The 23,036-nt window shown below is 42.4% G+C and overlaps 1 protein-coding gene across 1 annotated transcript in view; it reads left to right on the plus strand.

Moving 5' to 3' along the window:
• The first annotated feature begins 258 nt into the window (after window positions 1–258).
• The window catches only part of LOC137152031 (coiled-coil domain-containing protein 162-like), a 42,855-nt gene continuing 20,077 nt past the window's right edge, over window positions 259–23,036 (plus strand). Inside the window, exons 1-9 of the mRNA XM_067546503.1 lie at window positions 259–476; window positions 3,241–3,379; window positions 3,763–3,883; window positions 5,129–5,238; window positions 8,176–8,325; window positions 8,495–8,548; window positions 12,936–13,103; window positions 14,288–14,440; window positions 16,011–16,145. Of these exons, the coding sequence (XP_067402604.1) occupies window positions 259–476; window positions 3,241–3,379; window positions 3,763–3,883; window positions 5,129–5,238; window positions 8,176–8,325; window positions 8,495–8,548; window positions 12,936–13,103; window positions 14,288–14,440; window positions 16,011–16,145 (1,248 nt within the window). The remainder of the gene's footprint in view (window positions 477–3,240; window positions 3,380–3,762; window positions 3,884–5,128; window positions 5,239–8,175; window positions 8,326–8,494; window positions 8,549–12,935; window positions 13,104–14,287; window positions 14,441–16,010; window positions 16,146–23,036) is intronic.

The following is a 23,036-nucleotide window of genomic DNA, read 5'->3' on the forward strand; positions in this document are numbered from 1 at the left end:
AATGTGTATATATGTATTTTAGGGTTGTTTTCTCTATTGTCTGTGCTCATTGCAATGAAAAAATAGTCAGGATTTTATCTCCACTAGACTTTACAGGACATTAGTGTATGGGAACAATTACAAGGAGTTGCAAGTTTTTTTATTCAGTGTCTAACAAATGTACAGTGACTTACCTCATTTTATTAAACAATGAAGCGTATGATATGAGATAGTAAGAAAACATGTCTCCAATAATAATTGCATTAGAATTTGGCAGAAATGGATGCATCACATGCCAGTTGGTCAAGGAGCAGCAGAAAGACTTGCAAAGCTCTGCCAAGGCTGCACGATCCAGTTACTTCATGTGCTTTGCTGAGATCTTTTCTGATAACATGGAAGCAATTGGAAGTATTAAAGGCAGAATGGGGCAGACTTAAACTGAAAGTCGCGGATATCAATACGGTCCCTCTTTACAAACAGTTTGCTGAGTTATATGGGTAAGTTTTGTTCTGATGTAAAAGTATCCTAGAGTGGAGTGATTGTAAAGGTTAAACATGAGAAATGCCTGTACAACTCTTGACACTGTTCTCTTATTCTTATCCTGTTTCAGTTTGCTCTGTTTTAGTTTTGCCTTTCTTAATTTTGTGCCTAACAAAACCTGGTAATTATTCGAATATTTTTGCTTTCTCTTTAAATTAGGGTTTTTTACCTGCTTTGATCTTCTTTCTACCTGAATTGTTCATTAGTAAGGTTGTTCCAAATGTATTTCTGTGGCCTTTCAGTAACACTACTAATTCTACCTGTCTCTTTATCTTGGACAATCCGGATCAATGTTACATACAGTACTTTTAAAAATGGACATTCCTGAAGCTGATTTTTAAATTAAAAGGATTCTTCCTAATCCTCACACTTGGCTTGGCCTAAAAAACGTGCAGTAAAAAATCTGGCAGATTTCCTTTAAAGGGACACATGCTAAAAGCCTAAAACAGAATATATTTTTAAAAACGTGATAGTGCACTGCGCTCCTGGTCTCTGAAATAAAACCTATTACCAAAACAAAACAAGCAACATGATGAAAATAAAACTTTGCTGGATAACATAGTAGTAATACAGTATAGGCAGCAGGGTGTCTTGGGGATATTGGAAAACAGGATTCCCAGAAAACTGGGCAGAGAAGAAGAAATGTCTGTTTGTATCCTTGCAAATCCAAAACATTTTAGTCTGAATGTGTTAAAAGAACAAACTAACAAACTGGAATCAAATCTCTCTCTATTCTAGTCATCAGATATCAAACTGCCACTGAAGACCTTCACTGCACTGTTCGAGTGACATGTTGTGTTACTATCTTCAGATTATCCTGATATCACTCAGAAGTCAATTTATGCCCCTATCCACTGGTATAACCCTGTTGTTAAAGTGGCAAGTTACAATAGAAATACAGATGACGTCCTGTTATCTTGAGAGAAGAGATACTAACATATAAACAGACCTCCCAATTTACATCTACAAATCTGTAAACAACAGAAGCATGTCTGAATAGAATGGCATACTGATTTTATACTGTGCACAGTCTCTGCTGCGTGCAGCAAAGTGGAGGATTGGGGCTGTCAGGGAGGTGAATGCTGCTTTCTAGTTCTCAAACTAGTCCAATGCTGCCCTCAGTTCTGATGAAGTTTAGAGTAGCCTGGGAGCTATGCCAACCTGTGCCAGCTGGTAAAAGCTCTCAAGGAGCCATCTGCCAGCTGAGCATAGCTAACATGCAGTAGTGCTCTCTCCACTCTCCTTCCTGCCCAATGGTGAGCCCAGAGTGGAAAGGTGGCATACAAACAAGCAAGGCCAGTTTAATACCAGTTTAGGACTCCCCCATGTCAGGGGAATTTTCAGGTGGCCTAATCTGGCCCTGCAGCACACCAGAACAGCACAGTGGGGGCCAGAGAAAGGGGCAAGAATCTGGTGATACAGCATCACCTAGAGAGCCAGGGGAGTTGGGAGCTGTTCTTCGTTGCTCATCCAGAAGAAAAGAAGAAACTGCTAGTGCTGGGGAGCTGCAGGAGCAAGACCCACCTGCAACATCCAGACTCATGGGCATAGCATGAGGATGTTGTAATATTTGTATGCTGCTTGGGACTGGGATCTTTGCCCCCTCTAGATCTTATGTGTCCTGCAAGGGGAGAGAGCCCCTAGTTCTAGGAGCATGTAGAGCACTTGAACTCAGCCTGTTCCTGAAGCATTCAGAAACTCTGCAGGAGGAATGCTGGGGGCATGCGTTCTTCGCGCTAAGTGTGCGGTGGGGCACTTCTCCCAGACATCTGGGAATTGGGCAGCTGTGGCTCCAGCAATCAATCCCTTCCTCTGTCCCTACGGTTTCAAGGCTACACTAATTTGTGCCAGCTGCTGAGGGACTGATATGGTAGTCACAATCCCTGGGGTACATCCAAGTTCCTTTCCCCTCCCCTGCCTCCCAAATTCCCTATGTTAGCACACGGAGAGGGAGGTATTAGTGTAGTATTTCCTATGCCAACTCTGTGCCAGCAGAGGCTCTCTATTACTGGGTGATCAGTCTGCTGGATTTAGGATCACTTTGTTGAATCTTGGTGTATGTATTTTATGAATGGAAACAACAGCTCTATAGAAAGTGATGGTAAAATGCTGCACGCATCACCTTCGCCAGGGGAAGCTTCTGCTCACTTCGAGCAAATGAGGTTTTCAAGTTCTGTGTACACCTGTGTCTAATGCGATCAGCAGTGTCAGATGTAACATGGCACCTGTGCCCTTTTGTCAATTGCTCCCCTTGTTGTTCTGAGGCATAAAGGGCCCTTTCAGTATTCAGGCTGGCACTGATTACTGTAGGCAGGCCTGTCCTGTCTCTACCTAGCAAACATGATCAGATAGGAGAGTGCAGCATGGGATTGTTTCTAGATCTATTTGGTTGTCAGAGGAGAAGTTCTTACTGGTAACCAGAATTCTCTGCTTTGTTTTCGGTCTTCCTGCTCCAGCCACTGAACTTTTATTTTTAAACAGCTATTGACAAAGAAGTGATGTAATGTGAGAGATTCAGTATCACATGATCCGTCCAAACAGAAAATCCTACTCTGCTAGCAGGGTTTCCCAATAGGGTGACAGGGAATAGTGAAATGAGTTCCAGTACATATGTGTGGGGGAGGGGATGGTAATGGAAGATGTGGCCTGAAATAAAGAGTCTGAAAACACTGTTGAGATGATGTGGGAATACATGTAACATCTTTGTCTGGGTTTCTTTAGCACTGATATCCTGTACCCCTCTATGAGAGCCATAGCCAGGCACCTAGGCACAGAAGAAGAGTTTGAAGGACTTGTAACAAGCTCTCAGTCTATACTTCCCCCAAAAGAAGCATCAGAAATGGAAATCAAAAGATGGCAGGTAAAGCAGGACTATTACTGCACAGGGGGAGGAAGAGCCAGTATTGCTCTCTTTTTGGGGGTGCTGCTGACTGACATGGAACCATTAAAACCTGTGGGAGGCTAAACAGGGTCACAGGTAGGGATAGTTCTTCAAGCAAACTGGGATCACGACTCAGTGTCCTGGAGCAGCACAAAGCTGCTGTAATGGGCTGAATCTGATTCCCAAAGTACTCATGGTACAGAATTGGATACAATATAACATCCCTAAGTTATCTTCTTATTTTTACTTCTATGTATTGTTTTAAAACTTTTTTAAAAAACTGATAATTGGCAAAGCAGAGCAGATGTGGTGTAATAAGCACAGAGACTTAATGTGAACAAATTACTGTATGCTTATTATAGCTTCAAAAACTTCTGGAAAGTCTAGAAATACACATGATCCATAATGTGCAAAAGAAAATTAACCAAGAGATGACACTAGTTACATCTGAAAGAACGAGAGCAGGAAGCAGTCTCCCGACAGGTAGGGTGTGTTAAAATACAAAGTGCATTTTTACATCTAGCCCCTCTTCTGCACAGGAAACCTGGCAAACATGGGGAGCCCAGTCCTACAGCCTTTACATAAGTGTGGGAGCTCTGGAAGGACTTGGATTTCAGTAGGCTTACCAGTTTTGTGGGCTAATACAAGGGTGGGGCTGCTTCCATCCATTTTCCCCACTCGGGAACATGCATCCCTAGGGACCCATGGAAGGTGGAGTGCAAGGATGCTACCCAGGCCTTGTGCAGGGTGGTAAAGTTCCTGTGGAGCCTCCCCACTTCTCTCTGCACCCATTCAAAAGCCAGGAACAATTTGGCCAACACAGTGGAAGTCATTGGTGAAAATTTACCATCTGCACAAAAAAAAAAAACTCTTCAGCTTTTGATAAAGCCCAATTCTTTATGTGAAAATGGAAAACACCATGTGATGAAGACTTGTACACTGGGGTGTTGAGCATCTGGCCCACTTGACATACTTATCCAGCCTGCTCTCCTGGATTCATGCTGCAGAATCTAAGCTTTGAATTTGTTTTTATAAAGCAAATTTTAGCCATAATTATTGCAAAGAAAACCTTCCAAATATGAGCTATGTGCAAACTTTTCTTCCTGAGTTTGCAGACTGCTCTCACTCATCTCATTGGGGTGTCAATACCTAACCTAATGATGACACTTTAAGAGCCAGACTTCCAAGTGATTTAAGTGCATAACTTTAAATTTATACATTTAACGTAACTGCATGTGAAGATCAGATAAATGCATGCACAAATGGTCGAACAAGCAAGCGGTGGAAATAATGGTGCTTCTAAAAATAGCTGGCACTATTTTTTCTCACTGACTGGTGCAAATGCACCAGTAATAATGCAAATGCACCAGTAATTTTTCTTCCAGAAAGTATAACTACTACATAAAAAGCCATATTCTACTCTCCATTTTCATGCAAAGCTCTTATTATCAGTGGGTGATGTGTTGTGAATAGGGCCCTAATTGGTGGACCTGGCCCATAACAAAAATGTATTTAGGCCCTATTGACACAATGAATCTGATACCCCCACTGCAGTCACATAATCGATGGTGATGGTTACCATCTATTGTATACATTTTTAGACAGGTTGAGAAATCCTAAACCAAAATTGCACATGGTATCATTTTATGGGGATTAAAGAGGGATCGATATTTTGTGACATATCTGCTGAAGTATTATCTATTTTGGTTTTTCCTCCTGCTCATCTAGAGCTCTGGAAGCATCAAGTCATGCAAGAAAACTTTTCAGTTGTAAGACCACAAATAGCTGAAACGTTTGTTCAGAGACTAATGGAAAATTACCAAGAAGCTGATCTAGAGGTACGTATATTGTGTTTCTATCCAAGCATAGCTAATCTTTATTTAAATTTTTACTTATTAAATCCTGTGTCACAAGGGAAACACCCCCTTCCAAATCTGAGTTTACGTTCAGATTATGTTAGCAATGTTGACCATGATCTTGCGTGATGTATGACACTGTATAGTTGTACAGTAGACGCTCGTTAGTAGCAACATTTTGGTGCCTTTTGCTATGTTGCTCCTATGTGGTGGCTGTTTTTATGGGGAGTGTCATCTGACCAAAGACGTATGAAGAGTTAAGGGTGTTTTGGAAGGGGTGGGGCAGCCATGAGGGGGGAAGTTGGCAGGTGTGGGGTAGAGGAACCCCAAGTTTGGGGGAAGTAGAGCAAGGGAACCCTGGGTTTGGCAGGGGAGCCCCCAGTTGGCAAAATGGCTGAGTGAGCCTGGCTGCCAGGGACAGGCTAAGGAAGTTCCACTCTGGTGAGGGATGGATGGGGAGGGCCCGTGCGCCGGGGAGGGATGGATGGATGGCGAGGGATGGATGGATGGGGGGGATGGCTCCTAGCATGGATAGCAGAGACTGGAGAGGGGAAGGGGACAGGTGAGTGCCCTGGGGAGGGGAGTCCCATGCCCCCTCCCAACTGCAAAAAGCGCACTCACACCTCAATGCTGGCAACAGAGATGGAGAGGACAGGTCAATGCAATCCAGATGCTGAGAAAGGGAGGAGAAAACCTTCCAACTGTGCCTCTGCTGATCACCTCACCCTAGCTTTACCTCCCTCAAAAAAACCCTCTCTTCCAGAGCCTCCCCCTAACTGTTCCCCCCCCCTCCTCCCTGGCACTGCACACAGGCTCTGTCAGGAGGGCAAATGGATGGGACTACATGCCCTGGAGCTGCGCTGAAGAGACGGTTGGGAGGAGAGTGGAAAGATGCAATTTTGGGGGGGGGGGGCAGTGCCCCTACCTGTCTCTCCCCCTTCCCCCAAACTCCATCCCTGGATGCAACGTCACAAATGTTGCTTTTACGCGGCGGCTATATTGCTGTTACTGAGTGAACAATTCACAGTAGGGAAAGTATTCCCAGGAGAAATGATGCCCGTAAGTGGGGGTTGCTCTTACAAAGTGTTGTTGAAAACAAGCCTGTAATTGTTCCCCATCCAAATTCTGAGTGAATTAGGGAGTGAAAGGAAAGAAAATCTACAAGTGAGCTTACAGAGCTAAGGCCTTGTCTACGCACAAACTTGCACTGGTTTAATCTGTCTGGCCCAAATCCCTATGTTGGACCCTTTTATTTAAGTTTGAGTCACTGATTTCAGTTTATCTTAACCTAGATCCTAACTTCTTTAACTAAACTGGAATGAGCCTGTGTAAGGTGGTGTGCCATCCCTCCTTGTCTGTCTGGGAGGGAGGCCACACCCCCTCACTACAGCATTCCTGTGGGTACCGGCTCAAAAAAGGGGGGATTAGCATTGGGGCAGGGGTCCTGGCCCCTTCTGCAGGTCACAGGTGACCCTGCAGTCTATCGCCCCAGCCCTCAGGCAGGGCGAGGAGCTGCTTTTAGCCCTAGGCCAGGCGAGTTAGCAGTCTATAGACCCCGGCCCTCTGGTGGGGTGGGGCAGGTAGGCAGTCTCTAGCCCTCTGCAGGGCGAGTCAGCAGTTCCTCGGGCAGGGCAGGACAGCAAAGCAGTCTCTATATCCTGGAGTAGGGCAAAACAAACAGTCTAGGGGACTCAGAGGCTTTATGGGCCAGGATAAGGTGACCACCCCAGGGATGGTGTGGGAAGGGGTGAAGGGGACACAGGCCCTCCCAACTCCACTGCATCCCAACCTAGGTCTCTATCAGTGGCAGAGGGGTCTGCCACTGAGTCAGCAGGTCTCCAGTCACAACTCGCTGATGCAGCTGCAGGCCACAAGACCGCCAGAGTGTCGTCCAGCTCCCCTAGGCTACTTCCCTCCCCCTTTCCCTGGAGTACTTGGCTCTCTGGGTCACCTTCGGTCTCTCGGGGTACTCAGCCTGGGGCAAGTTCCACAGCCCTTCAATGTCATCAGCAGGTGGCAGGTTCAGCAACTCCTCGAGGTCAACAGCAGATGGCAGCTCCTCCTGGTCCCAGGTGGCCAAGGATGGCTCCAGGTTCCAGGCAGCAGGCTGCTCCTCCAGGTTGCAGCTGGCCAGGGTTTGCTTCAGGTCACAGGCAGCTCCAGCAGCCCCTCAGCAGGGTTGTAGGTGGCTGGTATCTGTGGTGGTCCCTCTGGGGCCCAGGATGTAGGCAGCCCTCCCATGGTGTGGCGGTCAGGCCGGGGCCTCAGAGTGGGTGGAGAGGCATCCTTTCTCTCCAGCAGCTTGCACCTGACGGAGGGCAAGGCCTCCCCTTTTATACTTCCTGCTCCAGCCTGCTGCTTCTGGTGGGGTGGGCAGAGTTGCTCTGGCTCCGCCCACCCCGGGGCATGCTGTCCCTCCCTGTCTGTCTCAGAGGGAGACCACGCCCCCTCACTACAGCCTGGTTTAAATCAAAACAAGAGTGTCCACACACCTTTTTGCACTGGTTTAACTAAATCAGTTTAAATTTAAAATTTGGTTAAACCAGTGCAACTTTACACATAGACAAGCCCTATATTTTGGGTGAATCTGCTCATCTTTCTGGGAGCACTCTTTCTTCGCTCTCAACAGGGTTTTGGCAAAGTGTCAGGTGGGGAGAAAAGTTTTTTTTTCTCTGAAGTATCATTTCTATAGGAGGAGGAGGAGCAACCGGTCTCCAAATGAACAGAAAAACTGAAAGTAGGCATTTCCCATATGGGAACCTGATATGTCAAACCAAAATACAGAAGCCTGGGGGTGGAGTGGGGGGATGGACAGGAAATAGATATAAATACCTGTGTTATCATACCAGTGTATGTCTAAATATGACTAAAAATCTTAAATTTGGGGTTATCCATCAGGTTGTTTCCTTTTCTCCCCAGATTACATTTAAAAAAAGCCATTTACAAAACTGCCTCACTGCACTGGGCTGTGACATCATGGCCAGAGAGCGCAGCAACTTTGAGACTTACTCTATGTTTTATGAAAATCTGCTCCAGCAGGAACATCAGCTACTCTACCAAAAAGAACAGGTACATATATGGTGTTGATTCTGTATTTTAGGGGGAGAAGAAATGTGTCAGATTTTGCTAGGTGGGAAGCCATTGCCAAGTAAAAATATAGCTTTCAAATGGTGAAATAATTGTAAGAGAATTTTGCTTTACTTGTGTAGTCATAATAAGCCTTTATGCTCTGTTTCAGGAACTGCATGCAGTAGAAGAAGGTGGAAGGCAAACTGACGTAAACCTTAGTCAGGTTGGTGGTGGTGATTTGTGTTCCAGTAGCATTTTAGAGGTCCCAGTCAGGACTGGAGCCATATTGTGCAGGGCACTGTATAAACACATAAAGACCATCTCTGACCAAAAGAGCCTAGTTATTGCTTTGTTTGTCACATTTCTGCACATGTAGATGCACTGCACAATGACTTTCTGTGTTCCTTGGTAACCCCAACCACTCAGCAGATTACAGCTATCCCACTTCGGGTTTTGTTCTTGTCAGAGTATGTGGATGGGAGGCCTCCAAAGGAAATCCATGTAGAAGTGGCGGAAATATTTTATAGGGAGCAGTCTTCTATCTAACCCAGTATTGCACCAATGCCCCATTTTAGTGGTGGGGATCCTATGCTGCGGGAGTTGTCATCTTTTGACAGAGGAGATAAACCATTCATGGGTAATGAGGAACACAGAGGAGATAACCATTCATGGGTAATGAGGAACACAAGACATTTTTCACAAGCTTAGTGTCTTGGCCGATATCCAGTTTAGATAGTCACATGCTCTTACTTAAAATTGTAATTTCAGTAGAAATTGTTTGTTCTCCCTTCCAAAAACTTCTGTGCAATGAGCCTGATACAGAATGGCAATTGTATTTCATCCTGGGGAGGACTGCATTTCAGTAGGGGATGAGTGGTTCTTAGGCACAGTTATCAGTTTTTGAGATCCTCTAGGTGAAACATTCTAAAAATATGGTGCTGGAGGTGAGCTTAACAGTTACCATGTTAACAGTTACCAGGGAGCAGTATCTTCCCTTTCTGAGGAATTTTCTATATTTAAAATATATCCCTTAATGAGGTGTTAGCTTACTGTGGTAAGATGAGGTAAAAATGTCTTTTAAGTAGAACTAAAGGTTTTAAATGTTTACTTTAAATAGATTGTTGTGTGGAAGTTGACTCTCTTGCTCTCTCTCTCTTTATATATAACATAACACTAAAAAAACTGACACTTATTAGGTTTGCAAAGTTAAACATTCGAAAGACAGGAAATACCAGAATTAAAGGTACCTATTCAACTGCCTTAACTGTGAGGCCATTCTTTCTCTTTATCATCTGGCCGGCCACCTCTCAAGCACCCCCTCATGGCCTGAGGTTACTCTCAGGCCTCTGTTTCCCATCTTCAAGGCCTCTTAAGTTCAGCAACACTCCTCTCTATGGTTAGATTTATTCAAATAAAAGTTCTCAAATCCCCATCAACTCTCTGCTCCCAATCTTCCCAGTGGGAGGGTCTCCCAGGCCTTCCCTGCCTGGAGCCTTTTCCCTGAAAACTCAGGGTACCCTGCTGGAGTCTACTTGCTCTCAGCAGCCAGTGACTCTGCTTGTTTTTCCCTGAGCATCCCCCTCTCCATGCAGCTTCCTGTTGCTATGATAGGGGAATTACCTGATCCGTGCTCAGATATGCCTCCTTAGTAACTAGCTGGCCTCAGGCCTCTAGCCCTTAAAGTGGCAAGCCACCTTGTTACACTCCTCTTGCAATCCCCTGCCTCATTCACTACACATATTCTGCAATAAATGAGATGGGGGTCCTACTGACAACCGTATTCTTTACTACACAACCTGATTTTTCCCCAGAGCAGATCAGTCTTGTGCACTGAATGAAGCCCCAGTCCTGTGAAAACAATAGTATATGATCATATAATTAAGGACTGTATCATAATTCATATGCCCAAGGGAGTCAAATTAACGTTGCATGGACAATCTTGATTCTGGCATTTCCTAACTTCTGAGTGCTTGACACTGAAACCTTAATAATGTTCTTTTAAGTGTGTGTGCGCAAGCTTAGGAAATCTTACACACCGGGGGAAAAAAATATTTAAGACCACCCTTCAGCCCCTTGCACTTGAACTAATGGAGTAATTGGTGGTGGTAGTAGTAGTGGATTGTCATTCTTTGTGTGGACCAGCACTAGGGGGGGTGAGACACACATTTTGTCAGTGGGTTTCACAGATATTTGCTGACAGCAGAGGAATGGTGAGATTCAGAAATCATGGATTCCATTCCAGGCTCTGGAGAGGAGCATTCTGTAGTGAGCACAGACTCTTCTGCCCGTTCCCCCAAAGTGTGGCCCTTTCTTGCCCCATTTCCTTCAATCTGTCCCAGTCCTGTTTCTACCCCACCCCTAGCTCCTCATCCCTGTCCCATTTTCCTTACCTAGTCAGTCCCAATCTCTACTCCTCAGGCATCTCATCCTAGTCCCAGTCTCTTTACTTAGCCAGTCTCTGTGCCCCTACAGTGGCTTCTAGTCTTTGTCTGCCTCCTCAGACACTTCATCCAATATCAATCTTCCCTCCACCCCATCTCTGACTGTTTGACCCAGTCTTCTTATCTAGCCAATCCCAATCTTGCTCCTCGCCCCATCTCTTTGTCCTATCTCACTATCATTCCTCCCTCCCCCCGGCCAATCCCAGTAGCTTCCAGTCTTTCCCCCCTTCCTGTTTCCATCACCAACTCCTAGTACTAGATTCCCCTCACCATCCCTTGGCTCCCAGTCCTAGACTCCTTGCCCAGCCACTCCCAGCCTCTCCTTCCCTCCCGAGCTTCCAGTGTCCCCACCCAACCAGTCCCAGCCTCCTCTCCCGGCCATGACCTCTGGCTCCCAGTCTTGGCCTTGCTCCCACTTCAGTTCCCAGTCCGAGTCTCCTTGCCAAGCTATTCCCAGTCTCACCAGATTCCTTGTCCCAAACTACCCCTTTCCCTCCCCCCACTTCAGCTCTTGTTCCCTCTGCATTTGAATCAGATGTCTTCTTCCTCCACAGTGCCTGGCTTCCAGCGGGGTGGAGCAGTCCCTGACAGCACAGGACTGATTCCCTGCTCACAGTTACAGTCCCGGGCCCCACCTTGACTTAGAGCAACTGGGTGCAGCCATTACAAGGAAAGCTTAGCTCTTTCTTTGTAGCCTTGGGCTGGCGCATGCTCAGTTGCTCTGTGGGGATAGCACATACGCATTCTGATCAACACTATGAGCTAGCTGTGAGAGGCTCAAGCATGTTCAATGAGGATAGAATCTTCAGAGATTTTTAGCTCTTAAACTCTTAAGTAATCTACTAAGTATGTGTGAACTGGGACTTTTTTTTTTCCAAAGGCTTGTAAGTTGGTCAATTTTTGGCTGATTTTCACTAGGGTGGAGAAGGCATGTCCCTGACACACAGACATACCAAATTTAAGTTCATGCTATAAAATCTTGGGGCACTAGAGTTATTCAAAGAAAAGATCACCAAAATTTTTTAACATGGGCAATTCTTATTCTAGCTTCATTCTTAGAAATGGCTGAACTGTTTTGGCTTAAATTTTCCAGAAGAATTCAGCCTCAGGCAGACACTCAGCATGGAAAAAATCAGTCTAAATGCTTAAAGTTTGGCAAAGTTAAAAGCAGCTAAAACCAGGAATCCATAATGGGAAGTGTCAGGCAACCATAAAAATAGGTGGTACTATCAACCATGTGCATGTTATATGTATATTTTTTGCATTTAAAGTCTTCTGGGGCTATATTTCTAAAAATGACCCCTTACTTTTTAATGTTGGACTCACAATTGGGTACAAGTGCAAATTCATTGCAAATATAGTAGATTAAGGATGAAAATGACAGAATGTATACATCTAGTAACTACCTACCTGAACCTCCAAACCAGGCAGACATCTACATGGTATTGGAGGTGCTTCCATTTCTGCTAATGTGCATGGCATGTCTATGAATCATATTGGTGCTGTGTTTTTAAGTATCAAGAGGCCTACTAACAATACATTGCTGTTTATTTGATTCTTTATTAAGCAATCTGTGCCTGGAGCTGTACAAACCTTTAGGGACACAGTTTACTTACTTACAACCTAGTAGTTTACTGGACAGCTTAGACACAATTCCTCTGATTTCTGACTCGGTTAAGTTAAATGGGATCAGGATTCACCAAAACTTCATGGCTCCACACAGACTCCTAAATCAGACTACTTAATTCTTCTTCATTTTCTCCTTCAGCCCTCCCCAAATATACTTTCTCCAGTTCCTCTTGCCTACTGGATTCACTGCTCATTCTCACCCTCCTTCCCCACCCCCCACAGCTACAAATAGACTCTTGGGTTTTCATGTGCCAATTTGCATCTTAGCACCCTCAAAACATAGGGTCTGAACCTCAGGGGTCCTTTGTATTCAGCCCCTGGAAAGGAAATATCTTCAAAGCAAATAGAGATGCAAAAAATGGATGATTTTACAGAACTGTTCAATTATTGTAGTCTAGCCTTTCAGTTAGAAATGGACTCAAGCCCATGAGGTTCATATCTGTATTCAGACTTTTCCAAAGTTCCGGGGATGTTCAGATCAAGGATTCCGGTTTAGGCCCATTTCTAGTTTCACTGATTTACTTTTTTCTTTTTTGATAGATTGCAGAATTGAGTCATGAGATGATTATGGAACTAACTGCTCTAAGAGCCAGACTCACTAATCTAGAAAAAGAAAATCTCTATCTCAAAGAAAAGATAAGAAAAGAAGTACAAGATGAATATGAAATGTTAGTGCGGAATCTATTTGTGACTTGTTTACATCTAAAAGTAAGTATGAATGAAGTGGGTATCAGATAGGTCCCTTTTATGTGCCGTTGTATTACTTATCTAGTATGTGTGGCACAGAAAGGAATGAATTAGAGAAATGGGCCCACAAGCTAAAGTGGATGGATGAATCACTGTTCATCTCTTTATGTTCTCTGGGAGTATCTTGGGAAAATTTCCAGCTAGGAAAGTATATGGATCTATGCAAATGAAGAGAAGACACATTTTAAAGGGACTAATATCCTATTAAAAAGACTGGGGGCACTTGTTCTTTTTAGTGTTAGTGGTGAGAATATTTTTAAATTAAAATTTAACTTTTAATATATATTATTTGTATTAAAAACCTAAGGCCAACTTGTCATGCCATTCCTCATGCTGAGTAGTGCCTTACTTCTCAAATGATCCCATTGAGTTCGCTCGGGCTATTTGAGGGATAAGGTAATATGCAGCATGAGTGATGGTATCGCAGTCCAGCCCCTAAATCGAAATGTAAGAAAATGACACAATCAATAACCTGTTCTAGAAGAAATCCAGTACATAACCTTGGGGCTCTAATTCAGGATTATCTGTGAGGTATCCACAAGCCCATTAATGCCACTGATTAAGAGTGGTAGCAGAATTACTTGCGGCCTCATCTCCCCAATCTCTCTCGTCTCGAACATGAATCATTTTACACCAAAAAGCTTGTTCTTACAACGTGCTGCTAATTCTATTAAACGCTTGTCCTGTGCATATTAGTAGCTTATCTGCAAGGCTGCGCAATTGAAATTACATGGTCTGGAACATCTGGGTAGAGAAAGAAATTTCCTTCCTCATTCTTATACTTTATGACTCTGGGAAAATAAATATCAGATAAAGCTTTCAGGTATGAACTAAGATGTTTCTTATACCTTTTAAAATAGTGTGCAAAGGAATCCATGGGGACTGTTAGTCCGTGTTCCTTTTTCCAGCATCTCATGGGCAGAATACAATCCCATTAAGAGGTGGTAAAAACATTTGCAGAGAAAGGAAGTTCTTGCACGTCTTATAAAAAGAGCCACTAATTCATTTAAATGCTCTGCTAAAAGCATTTTAATGCGTTAACTGCATATTTTTAATATGGAAGCATTATTTAGAATACGGTTCTCTTAAGTTCATATGTATTTGTCTTTCCTCCTCATACTGTTGGCTTCTGTTTCTAATTGCAGGGGAAGCTAGATGACTATCGCTTTAATATGAGCCAACAAGTGTTTGAGATCATCAGTGAAGTGAGAAAAGAAGGGGTTGACAATATGATTGATTTGAAGAAAAAATTTGGTTCCACTAAAAATGATGATGGATTGAAAGAACATTTGTCTAAAGTAAGGGAGGGGTTTGTTATGTTTTTTGTTTGTTTATTAAGTAGAAATTATGAGCCCAAACAAAATGCCTTGATCTTAAACCGACTGAACTTTGGTGGTTTTGACTCTGAACTTGCCAACTGTCTTGTGTGTCTGTAGTGGGCTGAACCAAAAGCTTGCATCCTACTCCTGATGAACTTTGGAGAGGCTGAGTTCTGGGTCTGAACTTTGCAGTTCAGCTCCATCTGAAGTAGAAATGAAAATGTATACATGGAGTTTTACCATAAAATCAAAAGAACGTTGTTATTTAGAACGGACAATGTTCTCAGCACTGGACAAAAAGAAAGAGAGAAAGAGCAAGCGAGAAATTGGTGTCCGGGGAGCTTTTAGTCTGAATTTTAGGAGGAGAATCAACATTAGAATAGACCCTTGTTCACAGGCAGACATCCACAGGCCCCAGTTCAGTAAAGCACTTGAGCACCTGCTTAATTTAGCATGAGTAGTCCTGTTGTAAGTCAGACACTACTCATGTGCATAAAGTTAATCACAGGTAAGCACTTTGCTGAATAGTGATGGGGACCACTCACATGCTTTGGTGGACTGGGGCCATAATCACTAAATCAAGTAATGCTAATTGTCCATAATCTGAAAATTCAGTGCTCCAAAAGGTGAATATAGAAGGGGGGGCGGAATCTTATACAAGAATTATACATCTGAGAACAAAGGAAAAGCTCCCCTAAATTCCATTTAACTACACATGTAGTGCCTAGCAGCTTTCCGGCACTACTGTAATACAAATAATAAATAATAGTGTACTCAGTCAAATCATTAGCTGCCTAATGAAGAAAATAATCCAGTGAAGAGAAAATAAACAGATCATTTTTATATCCAAAGCTAGTTCAATTGATGTTGGAAACTTGGAAGAATAGAGTTGTTGATCAGTCCGTCAGTTAAGTCAAATGAAACCAACTTGATCTTCGTTTGTCAGCCTAGAACCTTATGTCTAAATATCTAAATCTATGATAAATCATGAAAATAAACCTGCAGGTCTAAAAAAGTGGAAAAGTGTGTGCGGGGAAACATAATTGTAAAGTGGCCACCAAGATCCGTCTCAAGTACAGTTTTCATCAACAAGCCGCCCTGCTTGGGCAATGGCAGGAAAAATATGGCTCAGCTTCTGATACATCTTCTAATTTTGTCATAGTGCTGTTATCAGGAAAGTCATAATTGGGAAGAAATGGGATACTGAATGTGAACCAATGAATAAGACCCAAACCACCATTTGGGTAAATTTGGATATCCACAGAAAAATCAGTGTGTTTTATCTTAGTTAATGGTGTTTTATTTTTACACAGTTTATCTGTTTGTTTATTTTCCATCTGTGGGCAATGATCACTTCTGTTACCTCACGGGGACAGTAACTGATTCATTTTGAAAAATGCACTGTTTTAAACTTCAAAGTTTGAAGGTTTGGAAGTTCAAACTTCAGTTGGAGAGAAAACATATTGTAAAAATATTGCAGGTTGCTCTAAGGGAAAGTGCTGTTGTAAAACGTCTGTCTTAATAGTGTCTCTGATAATGTTGTCTTTAGCAAGAGCAGCTGCAGGCCTTGCAGGATGAAAACAGCAGGCTAGGGGAGTTGGTATGTAAGATGAAAGTCCTGAGCTGTTGGAAACAGACTATTCAGAAGGAACAACTCTCTGTAAAGCTGAGAAATGCAGAGAAGGTGAGAAGTCCCATTCGTTTCACTTTTACTATTATCTTTTATTTTCTGCTTAAATTTGGGGTCAGATTTGGCCAGCTTGCAGCAGCTCAAAAAGCCAGTGCCTTTTCATGGTGACTGGGATTTTATGTTCCAAATGCTAAGCTTCATTTTAAAAGAAGTAAATTGTGGTTGGGTTGCCAACCTTGCCTTTTAGTTTTTACTGACATGAAGATCTGAAGTTGATTTTTTTTTTTTTAACTGACATGGTAAACTTTTTACTGACATCACTAAAAATACCATAAACAATACAATAATGTCACAAAAGTGGCCCCTCACTCACGATATTCTGTACACAGGAATTTGGAATTACGCAATTGTTTTAGCTGCAGTTAATTGATCAGTCAGGTTCTTTGGGCATGTGCAATGATAGAAAACAGGAAATTGATAAAGGCATGGTCTGTGTAGTTTATGATACAAGAAGTGATTCTGGATGACGACAATCAATGTCAAAATACAATATGTTTTATTTCTACCCAATTTTATGGACATTTTAATTTATTTATGGATTTATTGACAGTGTTAAAATTGTACATTTTTTTACTGACTGTCTGTAAATTTATGGACGGTTGGCAACCCTGACTTGCTGTGTGCTATTCTATGAAATCTTGGCAAAGCTGAAACTGGAGTCTGCATATTTTTATTCCATCTTTTAGTCCTAGAGGCAGGTCAAGATTTATTTACAGAGCTAAAGAGAACAATACTGCAGATTACGTCACACGTGAGCAATGTTCTATTGCTTTTATTGAAGGTACACATCCACAGTTGGTCAACCTGTCCATAGTTCAAGGGTGTTCCTGGATTCCTCATTGACAATGAGCTCTCAATAGCAGCATCTGCAAGTAGTGCTGTCTACCACCTTCAGTTGGCTAGAATTCTCCGTTCCATCCAGGCGAATGAGAATTTGGCCTCAGTTATTCATGCCTTTGTCATGTCTCGGCTGCACTACTGCAAAGTGATTTACCTGGGCATGAAGCCTTCAGTATTTAGGAAATTCCATGTACTACAGAAAGCTGCAGCTCATCTCCTCAGCAACGTAGGCTGCAAGCACAGCAAGCCTATCCTCTGGTCCCTGAGCTGGCTTCCCATAGAATATTGAATCAAGTTCAAGATCTTGATCCTTATTTTCAAGATGTTTCTGGATCTAAGCCACTGGTATCTAAAATATCTAAAAGATCAACTAGGTCATTGGTATCTAAAAGATTGATCGTTTAAAGCTGATCTGCAAGGAATAAAAATGGGCTCATGCCTTTTTGTATGTATGAAGAAGGCCTGAATGTGGAGGCTGTGTGGGTTTGTTGTTGTTGTTTGGAGGGGAAGTTGGTTCTTAATTACATTAGAAATTCAGATCATGTCTATCTTAGAAGATCTGAGTTAACTTGAGTGATCAACATCTGAATTAGCTTAGCCAAGGTTTAAGCTACAAAGCCATACTTCTGAGTTACTGTGTCCTCATTGGTGCTTCACTCACCCGTGTGTGTCATTAGGACTCCTTAGGGCAGTGTTCTTCATTGCAAGGCCCATGAGCCAGTGGAAGCTCCCGTCAACCCTAAGTGCAGCTCCCTGACTAATTGACTTAACTCCCCCCCCCCCCCTCAACCTGGAAAGTTGGGGCGAGAGGGGACAGAGCTGTGTGGGGTGAGGAGGGGCTCTCCACGGTGGCAGCACAGCCCACCAATCTAGGGCGAGGAGGAAGAGCCACCCTCTCCACGCTCCTGGCCTGGGCCCTGCGAGGCGGTGAGTGACACTATGCAGGGTGGGGGAGCCAAGGCCAGCAGCTGAGTTATCGCTGGGAGCAGCGGCCACAGGAGTGGGAGAGACGCAGAGGGAAGTGCTCACCTCTGCCTCCTGGTGACTTGGGGGAGCAGCAGGGCTGTAGCCACCCCTCCCCGGCAGTGGCATTGTGGGGGGGAGGACCTCGGGGGAGGGGGCCAAGTGGGAGCTAGGGTGGAGGGTGGGCAGGGCCTCAGGAATGGGCAGGGCAGGGAGGGGGCCCAGCCCAGCCTCCCCAAAGGCAGGAGTCACCAGATCTCACATTGAAGGTTTTTTGCCAAAGTGGTCCCCGCTTGAAAAATAGTGGGGCATATCCTAGGGTTCTTTGTGCAGCAGGAAGCTGATCTGCTGTGATTCTTTCTCAGTGAATTGTGGAATGACTAGACTGTCCTTCTGGACACACAGGGGAATTGTGGGAAAGCACTGGAAGCTGTCAATAATTGAATGATTTAGCCTGCGTCCTCACTGCAAATTAGGAAGGTTACCAGTCTGAGTCAAAACAGCACCTCAGGTCTAGCCATACCCTGAATAGTACCTGCTAGCCTGAGTTAAAACATCCACAAACCAGGGTGGATTGATTTCAATCAAGATGATTTAAACAACCAAGAGAAAATCACTGATTTAAATCAAGTTTCCCACTGATACTTCTTCACATGTTTCTTAAACAATGGTGCAAATCTGATCACTAAAACATGTTAATTTACAACTCAATACAGCATTTTACAACAGCTAGGAAGGTATACTTTGTATAACTTTTAGATAACTTGATTTTTATTAATTTAGGAAATAGTATATAATACTCATTACCTGTGTCAAGCTGCAGATGCAGCAGCAATACATTAGGAATGGTAAGAACTAAATCACACACACAAACACAATAGCACTTTTATATTTTATTAAACTAAATCTTAAATGTTACATAAATGTTTCACATTTGCAATTGCAGCAGTCTCCTGAGTTGCCGGCTGACGGCTGTCCTTAAACTCTTTTTTTTTTTTTTTTAATTTTCAAAGTTTATTAACTCTAACAGACAAGTCATCACAACACTAAACGTACGCTGTCCTTAAAACTTCTACAACTAGCTCTCATCTTCCCCACTCCCTCTGTCATTTTTATTCATAAACTGAAACAAATACGAGTTTTCCTGCTTTTTCAACTCCCAGTGGATTTCTTAGCTTAGAGTGAATAATACCAAATGATGAAAATATTCTCTCTGTGTCTGCAGAGGAAGCAACTGCTGTGAAAAATTGGCTTAGCAACTGAAGGAACTCTATTTCAAGGTGCCTGGTTAATGATTTCCACCAATTCAGGGGAGTGACTTTGTTTAATACATCATCAGTAAACATATACTGTTTAAATGGTTCAGCTCCAGCCCTGAAATTTATTATGACTGGCATAACTGAGGAGTGATTTTGAGATGCCCATGCCATGGCAGCAGCATCTTCTGAAGAAGTTAGGCGTCTACTTTATATCTGGGGTCGAGAATGTTCGCAAGGAAATGAGGTGGAGTTAGTGCTTGATCCATTCACTTCTTTATTGCCTGCAGTTTAACTTTCTGGTGAGATATTCCTTTCTTCAATGTCTCTTGAAGTGCCTTCCAAATTTCGACTGCATCAGCAATGCAGCAACAATTCTCTGAAGTTTGTTTAAGGCTATGGATATAGGCTTCAGTATACTGAGCATATCTTCTACATGCCTCTTTAATCCAATGTTAAATACTTTGGATGAAATACTTACATCTATTTTATCATGGTTTTCTTCACAAAGTTTTATGAGAATAGGCCAGTTCTTAATAAATTGTTCAAAACAATCAACCACAAAATTACACTGAACATCTTGAGGGAGAATTAGTTTGGATCCTCCTGCTCTCTTCAGTGAAGCTGAAGCAAAATGTTGTTATGGAAGTATTTTGTGACTTCAATATTTTCTTTTATTCCTGGAGAAGACGTACTTAAGTCTTTGGCTAAAAGATGCATTAAATGGGCACTGCAGCCATATGTTATTAAGGAGCATCCTTCCGTTTCTTCTTCTAAATATCTTCTCATCTTTGCCACGTTTGCAGCATTGTCTGTGACAAAACTGCGCACGACAGTTGAATTTTTTTCACAGTTTATTACAGCTTTCACTGCCACTTCTTTTAAATATTCTGTTGTGTGGGTATTGTTTCTGAAAGCTATGCAACCCCATCTTCTGTTGTCACACAGGCACATATTACTGGATCATTGTGTACATTGCTCCACACATCAAGGCTTAAACTGACAAATTTCCCCTCAATATTTCTTGCACGCTGTTCTAGTTCCTTCTCATACACTGTATCTAGCAACCTTCCACCAATGTCTGCTCTACCAGGTGGAGTGTAGCCTGGTCATAAGGACTCAACCATGTCAATGAAGTGAAGTGTTTATTGTTAACAATGTGAAAAGGAGAATTTGTGGCATAAATGAACCAAGCAATCTTTTGGTGTCTTGTTGTTTTTTGCTGGTCCTTACTACAAACCCATCCATGGTGGTGGTTTTACTGGATGATCAAAATCTTTTGCTTGCTACAGATACTTTGTTGTCTGAAATATGTTTAGTTGCAGGACTGCTGCTAAAAGTACCAACGGATGATTGAAGGTGTTGCGGATAGACAGTCACAGTCAAAGTCTCTTATGCTTAAATGGAATCCTGAAACACTATTCAAAAATGATTTTGAATAGTTGTTCTTCTCACTCTATTATTCAGTTAATCATTTACATTTTTTTCAGCAAAGATGCAGATCCGATTCCAAACTACCAAAAAAGCTAAGACTGACTGCACTTAGAGTGCACTTAATTTTGGAGTAAGCCCCATAGAACTCACTGGCACTTCTGTTTTTTAAGAAAACAAGTATAGGATGGGGTTCCCTTGGGAAAGCTGAGTTATGATGAAGTAAAATAGGGAATAAACTTATGGCATCACCATTATGGTCTGTGGCTATGATTTTCCAAAATAAGGGGCATGTATTATGTAATATAAAATAAGAAGATGACACCCAGTGGCAACTGGCAATTCTAGATTTCTCTTACTGAAGCTTTCTGTACTGTATACTAGGGTGTTAGATTCTAAACCTAGTTAACTAATTAAACAAGCCATAAGGATAAGCTAAGCTAAACTTCTTTTTCTAGCAATATCCAACATAGCAAACAGCTTGGGAATTGTTAAATCACACTTATACTAAAAGGCATAGAGAGTATCTTGAAGAATGATGCATTGCAAAGTGAATTATTTAAATTACTAACCAATTGATCCACATTGTTCTTCAGACATACCTACATCTTCATCCACATCATTTTCTCCCAATAAGCAATTTTTATTATGATGTTTCATTCTTGCAAATAGGCCCTGCATCTCCTTCTTGCACTGCTTACACTTGACATGTTTTCCTTTTTTACCCAGGGAAGGAATTTCTTCATAATATTCCCAGATAGGGTCTCTCTTACACCCAGAAGCCATGACAGTTTTTCTGTGGCAAAAGTGTGGGGGAATATAGGAAGCTGTGGATGCTGAATATAGGAAGCTGAATAATGTCTTCCCTTTTTCTTTCCAGTCCACTCCATGGTTCCTTTCTACTCTGCCTCCGTCCTTTGTCTCTCTGTCTTTAAGACAGTGTCTTAACTAACTCCTCTGACTTGCTTGGCCCAGCTCCACCATAAAACACAGAACAACCACAATCCTATCCAACCTGTGTTTTTCTTTGCACATGTGACTTTAGTCTGCTGAGAAACAGAAACTGAAATAGAAAGCCCAGAACTTTCAAGAAGCAAGAGCTGGTAGTTAGGCTGGACAGACTAGAGCCATTAATTCATTTTTATGAGACTATAAGTGTAGGTTTAGCATGTTTGTGATGAGATTTAATTATAACTGTTATTTTTTAAACGAGAGAGAAATTTAGTATTTTATTGATTTTAAAAAAACCGATTTTTTGGATTTTTTAAAAGAAAAACATTGATTTTTATCCACTATGCCACAAACTCAGGGGCAGCACCCGAATTAATTCTGCAGTGAAGGCATACTCAGAGCATGAACGATGAACTGTTAAGAGGGTGAGGGATTCAATCTATTTGTTTGAAACGTTTGTTCGCTTTATTAATGCTTATTTAACTCTAGTGACTGACTGACATTTTGAATACAGGAAGGCTTTGTAAAAGATTCAGCCTCAGCCTTTCATAATGTATTAAGAGCTCATAATAAATGAACTCTATATCTCCTACTGGTCCTCCAACAAAGCCAAGGAAAATCAGATTTTACATTCCTGATATTGCTAAAGACTTATCTACACACAAGTATAATACTTTCAGTATACCAGTACAACCCCCTCATGTGGACTCTCTTACCAGTATAAAGGTGCTTACTTAATACTTAAATGTGGAATACATTTATTATGAGCTCTTAATACCTTATGAAAGGCTGAGAGGCTGTTGAATCTTTAACAAAGCCTTCCTGTATTCAAAATGTTAGTCAGTTACTAGAGTTAAATAAGCACTAATAAAGCAAACTGTGTGTGTGTGTGTGTGTGTGTGTGTGTGTGTGTGTGTGTGTGTGTGTGTAAAAAATATGGCACTCAGGGTTGTGAAAAATTCACAACCTTGAGCACTGTAGCTATGCCAACCTAAACCCTGGTATAGACGCAGGTAGGTTAATGGAAGAATGCTTCTGTGATCCTAGCTACTGTCACTCAGGGAAGTGGAGCTCCTAAAGCGCTAGAAAAGAACCTTCCATCACTGCAGGAAGCATCTGCACTGTAGCGGTATAGCTTATGGCATGGTAGCTGTGCCTCTATAGTGAAGACATGGCCTCATATAAGTGCATTCGCACTAGACGTTGTACTGACCTTGAATTTTTGGTAAAATTTTATATATATCTATCACATACCTAACCAAAATAGTTACATCCATACAAAAATCTGTGTGTAAACCCAGCTTTAGGGGGGAAAAAAAAGCAGAAACATATCAAACAAGCCCACAAATACAAAAGCCCCCCCCCCAAAAAAATAAACAAGCCCCTCCTAAATTGTTCAGGCCTTCTTTTTGAATCAGAAAGAGACAAGAGACTCCAGCAATTT

The sequence above is a fragment of the Emydura macquarii genome, unplaced genomic scaffold (genome assembly GCF_026122565.2).
Source record: "Emydura macquarii macquarii isolate MOO-44397 ecotype Brisbane River unplaced genomic scaffold, CSIRO-AGI_Emac_v2 contig_1146, whole genome shotgun sequence".
Taxonomy (NCBI): domain Eukaryota; kingdom Metazoa; phylum Chordata; order Testudines; family Chelidae; genus Emydura; species Emydura macquarii.